Source organism: Melanostigma gelatinosum (genome assembly GCF_949748355.1).
Source record: "Melanostigma gelatinosum genome assembly, chromosome: 13".
Taxonomy (NCBI): domain Eukaryota; kingdom Metazoa; phylum Chordata; class Actinopteri; order Perciformes; family Zoarcidae; genus Melanostigma; species Melanostigma gelatinosum.
Window position 1 is genome coordinate 25,294,558 of NC_136646.1, and position 11,522 is coordinate 25,306,079.

An 11,522-nucleotide genomic window follows, 5' to 3' on the forward strand; every position below is an offset into this window, starting at 1 on the left:
GACGCCGAGAAGCTGCAGCGCTGCTGCAAAAAACCGTCTCGACATCCTCCCACCAACAGGAAACCACACGAGGAGAGGAAGCCTCCTCGCTCCTCTTCACTCCTCCATCGGCCTCGTTTCTCCTTCTGTTGAGAGACAAGACAGCAGAGGAGAGACCCCCCCCCCCCCCCCCCATGAATGAGGGAGGACAGATTCTGTTCGTTCAGTGAAGATTTTTACATTTAGTGGGATTCAGAGGCCGTTGTTGGAACGCCGATTAGAAAAGTGGTGGAAAGAGAAAAGAGATCTTTTACTTTCAGGGTCTTTAATATCCAGATTATTAATATCTCATCAATAACTATCATGTATGTAAAGATCCAGAGGATGAAGTCTCTGTTCACTAATCTGGCCGGCTACATGCATGTTAGTGCACGTGAGGCCTTTCTTCGTGCATGTCAGCGTGCCTTTTTAGTGCACGTGAGTGAGCCTTTCTTGGTTCATCATAGTGCACGTGAGCATGCCTTTTTAGTGCACGTGAGCAGGGTTTTCTTAATGCATGTGAGCGTGCCTTTTTAGTGCACGTGAGCGTGCCTTTCTTCGTTCGTGTTAGTGCATGTGAGCGTGCCTTTTTAGTGCACGTGAGCGGGATTTCTTAATGTTTGAGCATGTGAGCATGCCTTTCGTAGTTCATGTTAGTGCATGTGAGCATGCATGTGGAGACCCGGATCAATACCAGATGTGATCAGGTTAAATCCTCAGACTGTGTTTAAGTGGACGAAGTTGTCGTGACGTCTCTCGTTGGTTTGTCGTCTTCGGTTTTGAAGCCTCGAGTTCGGCGATTTCACCATCTTGTTTTTTCACAACCAGTGAACAGGAAGTGATCATATCTGGACTGAGGAGTGACGTAGAGACGCCGTGTACGTCTCTGGTGTCGACCTGTCAATCACTGTGTAGCCCCGCCCTAAAGCATCCCCTGCTTTATGGTCTGTGTGACTCTAAATGGACCATAATGTACTAAATGAACATCATGCTGTATTGAAGAAGACTTGAAACTAGAGATTGAGACATAAACTCATGTTTACAATGTTTACTGAGGTAATAAATCAAGAGAAGTAGAGTCATTTTCTATAGACTTCTATACAACCAGAGGAGTCGCCCCCTGGTGGACACTAGAGAGAATGCAGCTTTAACACGTGAAGCTGTGTGTGTGACAAAGTGGGTGAGAACACACCATGTGTCCCAAATTACATTCATCTATAAATCTGACCATGCTTGTCAACTCAACCATTTCCTCTATTTACACACTGGATGATGTCATTGGGTCAGACCAAGAATGGGGGCTGGGGGGGGGGGGGAGTAGAGTAAGTACAGGTAGGTTTATAGGTTGGTTGTGATCTGTTTTACATTGTTATTAGTGCACAGCAAATTGTAAACCGTAAACAATTGTTGGCTACCTAAAGGGTGCTGTCAGGTTCAGCTTTTGTCTGTTAACTAGTGAGTCAGTGGGAGGAACTGAATGCTGCTGATAGGAGGCTCTATATAAGGAGATGGCTGACTGAACAGGGGGAGAAAAGGAAGGTCGGTGTGTAGCCGTGTGCACGAGATTATGTTACTTTATGATGAGTTGAGTTTTATTCAGTGAAGCGAAGTTAAATGTTTGTTTTGTTTGTGTGTGTGTATATATATACACATATATATATATATATACATATATGTGTGTTTGGTTACACGTGTAGAGGGCACTTTTATACATAAAACACCTTTTTGATATCTGAACAAAGTCTCTCGTGTCTGCCTCCTGCCACTCAGGTCAGGCTTCACCACACTTTGACTTAACTGTTGTCTCCTGAGTCAACTTGAATCAACCTCTGGTTCTGAAAAGTAGTTTCATATTTTTTTGTTTACATTTAATTTCCCTCTTACATTATGTCTATGTTATTCACATTAAAGCATATTAGGGCTGTAACGGTTCACAAAATGCACGGTTGGGTTGGGTACGGTACAGTGGAGCCACGGTTCGGTACGTTTTTCAAACATATTCGGTTCGTCATGCGTACCGAACCGTGAGCCTCGTACCGTACATATACATATACATACATACATACACACACACACGAGTTCTACCTGCTGACTCGTCCACTTGGTGAAGCTCTGAACCAGAAAAACATCTTAAAATGAAAACGCCCGTTTCTTTTAAACTTGAGATCAAAGATTCTCTGATCTTTATGTTAAGAACATTAGTGTTGGAATTCAAACTCTCATAAAACACATGACATATCATAACAACAATGCGTCTGCTGTGTGTGAATGACTCTTCCTGGTGACAGAGGAGATGACCGGTATCGATCCCTGATCCAGACCAGCACAGACCAGTTCATCTGTGATCGGCTCCACAGATCAGCTTGTTTCATCTCATCGTCACCATTTACAACTAATCCTCAGAAAGAAGAAGAAAAAGTTCCCTCATGTTGTTCAAATTATTTTAAAAAATGTATCATTTCAAGAATTCAACAATAAACATGTGTCTGCATAGCAGAGAGTCCTCAACACACGAGACATCGAGGTCCTGAGTCTCAACTCAGATCAGAACGCTGGACACCGGGACTCTGGTGGAGCGGCCGCTCTTTGGGACCAAGATGGGCTCGTCTGTAAACAACAACATGTTTACATCATCAGCACATGTGGTACTCCATACCCACCATCTCATCAGCACCCCGCACACACACACACACACACACACTCGCGCACACACACACACACACACACACACACACACTCGCACACACACTCTCTCACACACACACACACACACACACACACACACACACACACACACACACACACACACACACACACACACACACACACACACACACACACACACACACACACACACACACACACACACACACACACACACACACACACACACACACACACACAGAGTGCCGCGCATCCCCTCCCCTCTCTCCTCCCCTCTCCTCTCTCCTCCCCTCTCTTCTCCTCCCTCCTCCCTCCTCCCTTCTCCTCCCCTCCCTCCTCCCCTCCCCTCTCTCCTCTTCTCCTCCTCCCTTCTCCTCCCCTCTCTCCCCTCCCCTCTCTCCTCTTCTCCTCCTCCCTTCTCCTCCCCTCTCTCCCCTCCCTCCTCCCCTCCCCTCTTCTCCTCCCTTCTCCTCCCCTCTCTCTCCTCCCCTCTCCCCTCCCCTCTTCTCCTCCTCCCTTCTCCTCCCCCCTCCCCTCCCCTCGCTCCTCTTCTCCTCCTCCTCCCTTCCCCTCCCCTCCCTCCTCCCCTCCCCTCTCTCCTCTTCTCCTCCTCCCTTCTCCTCCCCTCTCTCCCCTCCCTCCTCCCCTCCCCTCCCCTCTTCTCCTCCCTTCTCCTCCCCTCTCTCTCCTCCCCTCTCCCCTCCCCTCTTCTCCTCCTCCCTTCTCCTCCCCCCTCCCCTCCCCTCGCTCCTCTTCTCCTCCTCCTCCCTTCCCCTCCCCTCTCTCCCCTCTCTCCTCCTCTCTCTGCTCACTTCCTGTAGTTCAGTCAGAGTGTCTCCTCCTTGTGGTCACATGACTGTTGGTCTCAGATGAGTCAATCATGACATCATAGTTTCACACTTTCTACACATTCTGTTTGAAGTGAAGTCTTTATGAGAGGAGACATTTAGAATGACAACATGGAGAATAAGATGTTTGTGATGAAATATCATTTCAGGGTTTGTTTTGGCAGATTTTTCTGATGGAAGTGTTCGTCACACATGATGTGTTCAAGGGCCGTCGTAAACATGAACACCTGATGATTCTGACAGCGGTAACGCTGTGCCGGTCTCACCTGTGGGGGCGTGGCTCTCGGCCCGATCGCGGTCTCCCTTGATGAAGAGGGCGGTGGCGAGGAAGAAGCCTCCTCCGATCACGGCCACGAAGGAGCAGAGCAGCAGAGAGAGCTGCAGGGAGCGGAACTGCCACAGGAACGAGTCCGTCCTCCTCAGAGAGTCTGACAGCTGGGACACATGGGACACAAGAGACACATGGGACACAAGCGACACAAGGGACACAAGAGACGCACGGGACACAAGGGACACAAGAGACGCACGGGACACAAGAGACGCACAGGACACAAGAGACACAAGAGATGCACAGGACACAAGGGACACAAGAGACACACGGGACACAAGAGACACACGGGACACAAGAGACACACGGGACACAAGAGACACACGGGACACAAGAGACACACGGGACACAAGAGACACACGGGACACAAGAGACACACGGGACACACGGGACACAACAGACGCACGGGACACACGGGACGCACGGGACACAAGGGACACAAGAGACGCACGGGACACAAGAGACGCACGGGACACAAGAGACACACAGGACACAAGAGACACAAGAGATGCACAGGACACAAGGGACACAAGAGACACACGGGACACACGGGACACAAGAGACACACGGGACACAAGAGACACACGGGACACACGGGACACACAGGACACAAGAGACACAAGAGACACACGGGACACAAGAGACACAAGAGACACACGGGACACAAGAGACACAAGAGACACACGGGACACAAGAGACACACGGGACACAAGAGACACACGGGACACAAGAGACACACGGGACACAAGAGACACACGGGACACAAGAGACACACGGGACACAAGAGACACACGGGACACAAGAGACGCACGGGACACAAGAGACGCACGGGACACAAGAGACGCACGGGACACAAGGGACACACGGGACACAAGAGACGCACGGGACACAAGAGACACAAGGGACACAAGAGACGCAAGGGACGCACGGGACGCAAGAGACACACGGGACACAAGAGACGCACGGGACACAAGAGACGCACGGGACACAAGAGACACACGGGACACAAGGGACGCACAAGAGACACGAGACACACGGGACACAAGAGACGCACGGGACACAAGAGACGCACGGGACACAAGAGACGCACGGGACACAAGAGACACACGGGACACAAGAGACACAAGGGACGCACAAGAGACACGAGACACAAGGGACGCACGGGACACAAGAGACGCACGGGACACAAGAGACACGAGACACAAGGGACACACGGGACACAGAAGCTTTACTCATTCAAGTTCTTTGATTCATGTTTTAGGAATAATGTTGATGAATTAGCAGAAATATATACACATAAAAATAATTAACTAATGTATCGATTTATCTTTGCTATAATTGACTTTATTTTATTTCTCTTTACGTTTCTTCTGTAAGTTCTTTATTTACAATCGTTATTATTATCAATGATTTTAAATGTCTGGATGTTTCTGTACCTGATTTAAACAAGATGGTTCCTCTGAAGGGTTCATCCTTCAATAAATACATTTAATCGTGAGTGAGTGAGTGAGTGAGTGTGTTAGTGAGTGAGTGAGTGAGTGAGTGAGTGTGTGAGTGAGTGTGTTAGTGAGTGAGTGTGTTAGTGAGTGAGTGAGTGAGTGAGTGAGTGAGTGTGTGAGTGAGTGTGTTAGTGAGTGAGTGTGTTAGTGAGTGTGTTAGTGTGAGTGTGTTAGTGAGTGTGTTAGTGTGAGTGTGTTAGTGAGAGAGTGAGTGAGTGTGTTAGTGAGTGAGTGAGTGAGTGAGTGAGTGAGTGAGTGAGTGAGTGAGTGAGTGAGTGAGTGAGTGAGTGAGTGTGTGAGTGAGTGAGTGTGTTAGTGAGTGAGTGAGTGTGTTAGTGAGAGAGTGAGTGAGTGAGTGAGTGAGTGAGTGAGTGTGTTAGTGAGAGAGTGAGTGAGTGAGTGAGTGAGTGTGTGAGTGAGTGAGTGTGTTAGTGAGAGAGTGAGTGAGTGAGTGAGTGAGTGAGTGAGTGAGTGAGTGAGTGAGTGAGTGTGTTAGTGAGAGAGTGAGTGAGTGAGTGAGTGTGTGAGTGAGTGAGTGAGTGAGTGAGTGTGTGAGTGTGTGAGTGAGTGTGTTAGTGAGAGAGTGAGTGTGTGAGTGAGTGTGTTAGTGAGAGAGTGAGTGTGTGAGTGAGTGTGTTAGTGAGAGAGTGAGTGAGTGAGTGAGTGAGTGAGTGTGAGTGAGTGAGTGTGTTTGTGAGTGTGTTTGTGAGTGTGTTAGTGAGCGTGTTAGTGAGTGAGTGAGTGAGTGAGTGAGTTAGTGAGTGAGTGTGTGAGTTAGTGAGTGTGTTAGTGAGTGAGTGTGTGTTAGTGAGTGTGTTAGTGAGCGAGTGAGTGAGTGAGTGTGTGTTAGTGAGTGAGTGATGTTCTGACACGCACACACGAACAGGCGAACGCTTGTGTTAGTGAGTGAGTGAGTGAGTGTTAGTGAGTGAGTGTGTTAGTGAGCGAGTGAGTGAGTGAGTGTGTGTTAGTGAGTGAGTGTGTGTTAGTGAGTGAGTGTGTGTTAGTGAGTGTGTTAGTGAGCGAGTGAGTGAGTGATGTTCTGACACGCACACACGAACAGGCGAACGCTTGTGTTAGTGAGTGAGTGAGTGTTAGTGAGTGAGTGTGTTAGTGAGCGAGTGAGTGAGTGAGTGTGTGTTAGTGAGTGAGTGTGTGTTAGTGAGTGAGTGTGTGTTAGTGAGTGTGTGTGTGTTAGTGAGTGAGTGTGAGTGAGTGTGTGTTAGTGAGTGAGTGTGTGTTAGTGAGTGAGTGTGTGTTAGTGAGTGAGTGTGTGTTAGTGAGTGAGTGTGTGTTAGTGAGTGAGTGTGTGTTAGTGAGTGAGTGTGTGTTAGTGAATGAGTGTGTGTTAGTGAGTGAGTGTGTGTTAGTGAGTGAGTGTGTGTTAGTGAGTGAGTGTTAGTGAGTGAGTGTTAGTGAGTGAGTGTGTTCGTGAGTGAGTGTGAGTGAGTGAATTAGAGAGTGTGTGTGTTCGTGAGTGAGTGAGTGAGTGTGTGTTAGTGAGTGAGTGTGTGTTAGTGAATGAGTGTGTGTTAGTGAATGAGTGTGTGTTAGTGAGTGAGTGTGTGTTAGTGAGTGAGTGTGTGTTAGTGAATGAGTGTGTGTTAGTGAATGAGTGTGTGTTAGTGAATGAGTGTGTGTTAGTGAGCGAGTGAGTGAGTGAGTGTGTGTTAGTGAGTGAGTGTTAGTGAGTGTGTGTTAGTGAGTGAGTGTGTTAGTGAATGAGTGTGTGTTAGTGAGTGAGTGTGTGTTAGTGAATGAGTGTGTGTTAGTGAATGAGTGTGTGTTAGTGAGCGAGTGAGTGAGTGAGTGTTAGTGAGTGAGTGTTAGTGAGTGAGTGTGTTAGTGAGCGAGTGTGTGTTAGTGAGTGAGTGTGTGTTAGTGAGTGAGTGTGTGTTAGTGAATGAGTGTGTGTTAGTGAATGAGTGTGTGTTAGTGAATGAGTGTGTGTTAGTGAGTGAGTGTGTGTTAGTGAGTGAGTGTGTGTTAGTGAGTGAGTGTTAGTGAGTGAGTGTTAGTGAGTGAGTTCGTGAGTGAGTGTGAGTGAGTGAGTTAGAGAGTGTGTGTGTTCGTGAGTGAGTGAGTGAGTGTTAGTGAGTGAGTGTGTTCGTGAGTGAGTGTTAGTGAGTGAGTGTGTTAGTGAGTGAGTGTGTGTTCGTGAGTGAGTGAGTGAGTGTGTGTTAGTGAGTGAGTGTTAGTGAGTGTGTTAGTGAGTGAGTGTTAGTGAGTGAGTGTGAGTGAGTGTTAGTGAGTGAGTGTTAGTGAGTGAGAGAGTGTGTGTGTTAGTGAGTGAGTGTGTTAGTGTGTGTGTGTGTGTGAGTGTGTTAGTGAGTGAGTGAGTGTGAGTGAGTGAGTGTGTTAGTGAGTGTGTGAGTGAGTTAGAGAGTGTGTGTGTTAGTGAGTGAGTGTGTTAGTGTGTGTGTGTGTGTGAGTGTGTTAGTGAGTGAGTGAGTGTGAGTGAGTGAGTGTGTTAGTGAGTGAGTGTGTTAGTTAGTGAGTGTGAGTGAGTGAGTGTGTTAGTGAGTGAGTGTGTGAGTGAGTGTGTGAGTGAGTGTTAGTGTGTGTGTTAGTGTTAGTGTGTGTGTACACACACCACTCCTATCAGGTACGGACTCCCTGCGTCTCCCAGTAGATGTGAGATGACGATCTGAAACGCTTCGGCTGTGGAGCGACGAGTCGGAGGAACGACGTACTGAGAACAAAGTTTACGTTATTTATTCATCAGATACACAAATATAAATGTTAAATACAATAATATTCATATATATTTATATAAATATATTTATAATAATAAAATAATAATAATAAAACATTATAATTAAAAAATATTTAATAACAACACTAAAATGAATCAGTGAAGAAGTAGAAGAGGACATAAGTCAGTGTGTAATAAGAAGAGATTTCAGAGAATGTTGATATCTCACTCCTTCATGAACACTGACTGGCCCTTTAAGAGCCGTGGTACGTCTCCAGAGAGGACAGACAGAAGGTCTCCTCACCAGCAGGATATCAGCCACGATGGCCCAGTTCATGGAGAGGAAGGTCTCTCCGAGGAAGATGAAGGCCTGAGAGGACGGACGGGAAACATCAGCACCATTTCATCTGGTTTCATATCTCGAGTGATTCATGCTCCGGCTGAAGCTCCGGAGAGACTCACGTATGTGGCGATGGTGCTGGCCTGAGCGAAGACGATGGCGAGGTAGAGGAAGGGAGCCGAGAGGAGCAGCCCGGCGGCGCAGACCAGCGGGTCGGCTCGGTCCGTCCTCGTCCTCAGACGCCGACTCAGCTGCACGCCGCTGGCCACGCCCAGCACACCCGACACGCAGGTGATCACCCCGAAGATCAGACTGTGGGAGGAGAAACAGCGTCAGGACCACAGACTGCAGAAGCGGACGTAGTCGTGACGTCTCTCGCTGGACTGAGGAGGAGTGACGTAGAGACGCCGTATACGTCTCTGGTAGAGACCTGTCAATCACAGTAGCCCCGCCCTAAAGCATCCCCTGCTTTATGGTCTGTGTGACTCTAAATGGACCATAATGTACTAAATGAACATCATGCTGTATTGAAGAAGACTTGAAACTAGAGATTGAGACATAAACTCATGTTTACTGAGGGAATAAATCAAGAGAGAAGTAGAGTCATTTTCTATAGACTTCTATACAACCAGAGGAGTCGCCCCCTGGTGGTCACTAGAGAGAATGCAGCTTTAACACGTGGAGCTTTGGTTTCACTTTAGTGAACTGGAGGTTGACTCCTGTTCTGGATGCTGCTTTCAAATCCCCATAAAACCAGTTTCTCTCCTCCAGGTGAACACCTGATATCTGGACGGCGTTACAGCCACAGCAGGTGATCATCCTGTAGGTTTACCTGTCTGAGGAGGCGCAGTTCTCCTCCACACAGGGAGGTCTCTCCCCGGTGAACACGGCCGCCCTGTAGAGGAACGTCGGAGCCCAAAGAGCCAGAGAGCCGGTGACGAACGCCACCGCCGTGAAGCCAAAGGTGGACAACAAGAAGCTGTAGCTGCAGAGGAGACGCAGGTATTAGGCACAGGTGTGATCTCGTTAACAGCAAACACAATTACAAACACACTTCAGTGCTGCACACTAAGCTCAAGACAGTGATATTCCATCATAAACATCTTATTCTCCATGTTGTCATTGTAAATGTCTCCTCTCATAAAGACTTCACTTTAACCAGAATGTGTAGAAACATTAAAGTGTGAAACTATGACGTCATGATGGACTCATCTGAGACCAACAGAGGGCAGAGGAGGAGGAGAGGAGGAGAGGAGGAGAGGAGAGAGGAGAGGAGAGGAGAGAGGAGAGGAGAGGAGAGAGGAGGAGAGGGGGAGAGAGGGAGAGGAGGAGAGGAGAGGGAAGGAGAGGAGAGGAGAGGAGAGAGGAGAGAGGAGAGGAGGAGAGGAGAGAGGAGAGGGAAGGAGAGGAGGAGAGGGGGAGAGGAGGAGAGGAGAGAGGAGAGGGAAGGAGAGGAGGAGAGAGGGAGAGGAGGAGAGGAGAGGAGAGGGAAGGAGAGGGAAGGAGAGGGGGAGAGAGGGAGAGGAGGAGAGGAGGAGAGGAGAGAGGAGAGGAGAGGGAAGGAGAGGAGGAGAGGAGGGAGGAGAGGAGAGAGGAGAGGAGAGGAGAGGGAAGGAGAGGAGGAGAGGAGGAGAGAGGAGAGGAGAGGAGGAGAGGAGAGGAGAGGAGGAGAGGAGAGAGGAGAGGAGAGGGAAGGAGAGGAGGAGAGGGGGAGAGAGGGAGAGGAGGAGAGGAGAGAGGAGAGGAGAGGGAAGGAGAGGAGAGGAGAGGAGAGAGGAGAGAGGAGAGAGGAGAGAGGAGAGAGGAGAGAGGAGAGGAGGAGAGGAGAGAGGAGAGGGAAGGAGAGGAGGAGAGGCGGAGAGAGGGAGAGGAGGAGAGGAGAGGAGAGGGAAGGAGAGGAGGAGAGGAGGAGAGGAGGAGAGGAGAGAGGAGAGGAGAGGGAAGGAGAGGAGAGGAGAGAGGAGAGAGGAGAGAGGAGAGAGGAGAGGAGAGAGGAGAGGAGAGGAGGAGGAGAGGAGAGAGGAGGAGAGGAGGAGAGGGAAGGAGAGGAGAGGAGAGGAGGAGAGGGGAGAGGAGGAGGAGAGAGGAGGAGGGGAGAGGAGGAGAGGGAAGGAGAGGAGAGAGGAGGAGAGGAGAGAGGGGAGAGGAGGAGGAGAGAGGAGGAGGGGAGAGGAGAGAGGAGAGGGAAGGAGAGGAGAGAGGAGGAGAGGAGAGAGGAGGAGGAGAGGAGAGAGGGGAGAGGAGGAGAGGGAAGGAGAGGAGAGAGGAGGAGAGGAGAGAGGGGAGAGGAGGAGGAGAGAGGAGGAGGGGAGAGGAGAGAGGAGAGGGAAGGAGAGGAGAGAGGAGGAGAGGAGAGAGGAGGAGGAGAGGAGAGAGGGGAGAGGAGGAGGAGAGAGGAGAGAGGAGGAGGAGAGAGGAGGAGGGGAGAGGAGAGAGGCTGAAACATGATGAGTTTAATATAAAGAACATGTGGAGACTCATTTATTTTGACATTGGTAAAACTTGTAAACATGTTGGATATTTAGATTATATTGTTTCCAATCTTTGTAAAATAAATGATCAAATAAATTAAACGTGTTTCTTTCTTCTTAATGACTGATGTCATCATTACTTGTTCTGCAGTAAAGACGTTCTAGTTCTAGTATAAAAGTCCTTCAGAAAGTCCTGCTGGACGTTCTGTCCAGCAGGACTTTTATTCTGAAGTACTGAACCCCATCATGTCCTGTTGTTGGTGGAGATGCTGGACCTACTTCTTGCTGAGAGCCTGCAGGTCCGTCAGCCAGCTGGTCTGCTGCATGTGATGCTCCGGTCGCTCTTCAATGGCTCCTCTTTTAGGCTCTTTGACCACTAAGAGCAGCAGCAGCACAGCGACCAGACCCAGACCAGGAGTCACCTGAGGAGAGGAGACCACCGTCATCCTCCAATAATCATCATTCATGTGTTTCTAGTCTCTGATCATGTTTCATTGTAAACAACCAATCAGTGTTTAAACCAACAGGAGGAGAGCTAGTAGCGTTAGCAGCACCGCTAACGGCTAACCAACAGGAGGAGAGCTAGTAGCGTTAGCAGCACCGCTAACGGCTAACCAACAGGAGGAGAGCTAGTAGCAGCACCGCTAACGGCTAACCAA

At 49.1% G+C, this 11,522-nt stretch overlaps 1 protein-coding gene across 1 annotated transcript in view; it reads right to left on the minus strand.

The window, feature by feature from the left end:
• Positions 1-1,899: 1,899 nt before the first annotated feature.
• spns1 (SPNS lysolipid transporter 1, lysophospholipid) overlaps positions 1,900-11,522 on the minus strand; it is a 14,855-nt gene continuing 5,232 nt past the window's right edge. The window contains exons 7-13 of the mRNA XM_079282276.1: positions 11,143-11,285; positions 9,225-9,377; positions 8,515-8,704; positions 8,357-8,422; positions 7,951-8,049; positions 3,797-3,965; positions 1,900-2,625 (exon numbers count right to left, since the gene is read on the minus strand). Coding sequence (XP_079138402.1) covers positions 2,558-2,625; positions 3,797-3,965; positions 7,951-8,049; positions 8,357-8,422; positions 8,515-8,704; positions 9,225-9,377; positions 11,143-11,285 — 888 coding nt within the window. The 3' untranslated portion in view covers positions 1,900-2,557. The remainder of the gene's footprint in view (positions 2,626-3,796; positions 3,966-7,950; positions 8,050-8,356; positions 8,423-8,514; positions 8,705-9,224; positions 9,378-11,142; positions 11,286-11,522) is intronic.